Genomic DNA, 1,138 nt, shown 5'->3' with positions numbered 1-1,138 from the left:
ACATAATGTCTAGAATTGATGAAAAACTAATCCCGATCATAGAAGAAAACAAAAGCTTAAAGTTAAAAATAGAAGCTCAACAAAAAGAGATAGAATACTTGAAGAGGGAAAAAAGGAATAACAATATAATTATATTTGGCGTGGAAGAAAAAGAGAAAACAACATTAGAATTAATGGATATGATAAAGAAAACTTTCAAAAGCGAGATAAATATTGATATCGAAGAAAATGCAATAAACAATTTATACCGATTAGGTAAAAGAAGTATCCAAGGTAACAAACCGAGGCCAGTCTGCTGTTCTTTCGTAAACGGATGGAAAAAGAATGAGATAGTAAAAAATAAAAAATATCTTAAGGATATATATGTCACCGAAGATTATCCAAAGAATGTACTGGCCAAAAGGAAGGTGTTACAGGCGGAGTTGATTGAAGAAAGGAAGAAGGGTAAAATAGCGTATTTGAAATATGATAAGCTTATAGTGAAGGAAATGGACACAACTAACGAAAAAAGAAAAAGGGAAACTTCTTCTTCACCGCATTCTTCAGACTTTCAACCTAAAAAACAGCAAGCCACCGTACCATCTAAGGCCAATAGAGCCAACGCATTTGACGTGATGAGAATGAGATCTAACTCTCTTACTAACGTCCTTACAAACAAGCAACAGTAGCAACCAATCCCCGGCAATCGGAAAATACAACAAAACAAAGAATCAAAAATACATACAATAGAAAAACTACACTCTCCCAAGCCGACTGGTCATCGTGGGAGAAAACGACCAGCACCCTCTAAGGATAGATAACCAAAAAAGGAATAATAATTGCGACATACACATAGCGACGCTTAACACACGATCACTAAGAACCCCAGAGAAACTCATCGAACTAGAAACAGCAATCGATGAAATAAATTGGGATATTATTGGATTAAGTGAAGTGAGAAGAATGGGAGAAGGCATAGAAGACCACGGAAAGTATATACTGCATTATAAAGGAGAAACACCAGGACAATACGGAGTTGGTTTTTTAATAAAAAGAAAATATATGAACCGAATCGAGGAATTGAAGGGCATATCCGAAAGAATAGCAATACTCAACATCAAATTTCCCGTACAAAATAGCAGAGACGAATTATGGTCAA

The 1,138-nt window shown here is 35.2% G+C and overlaps 1 protein-coding gene across 1 annotated transcript; it reads left to right on the top strand.

The window, feature by feature from the left end:
* The first annotated feature begins 5 nt into the window (after positions 1–5).
* LOC149501767 (uncharacterized) lies at positions 6–668 on the top strand. Its single transcript, XM_089731781.1, has one exon. It carries the CDS (start codon positions 6–8, stop codon positions 666–668), a length of 663 nt encoding a protein of 220 aa, XP_089587907.1.
* The last annotated feature ends 470 nt before the right edge of the window (positions 669–1,138 follow it).

Source organism: Bombyx mandarina, chromosome 12 (assembly GCF_030267445.1).
Source record: "Bombyx mandarina strain Sakado chromosome 12, ASM3026744v2".
In the NCBI taxonomy this organism is placed as follows: domain Eukaryota; kingdom Metazoa; phylum Arthropoda; class Insecta; order Lepidoptera; family Bombycidae; genus Bombyx; species Bombyx mandarina.
Note: the sequence above shows the minus strand (reverse complement) of the source record. Positions and strands in the feature narration are given on the sequence as shown.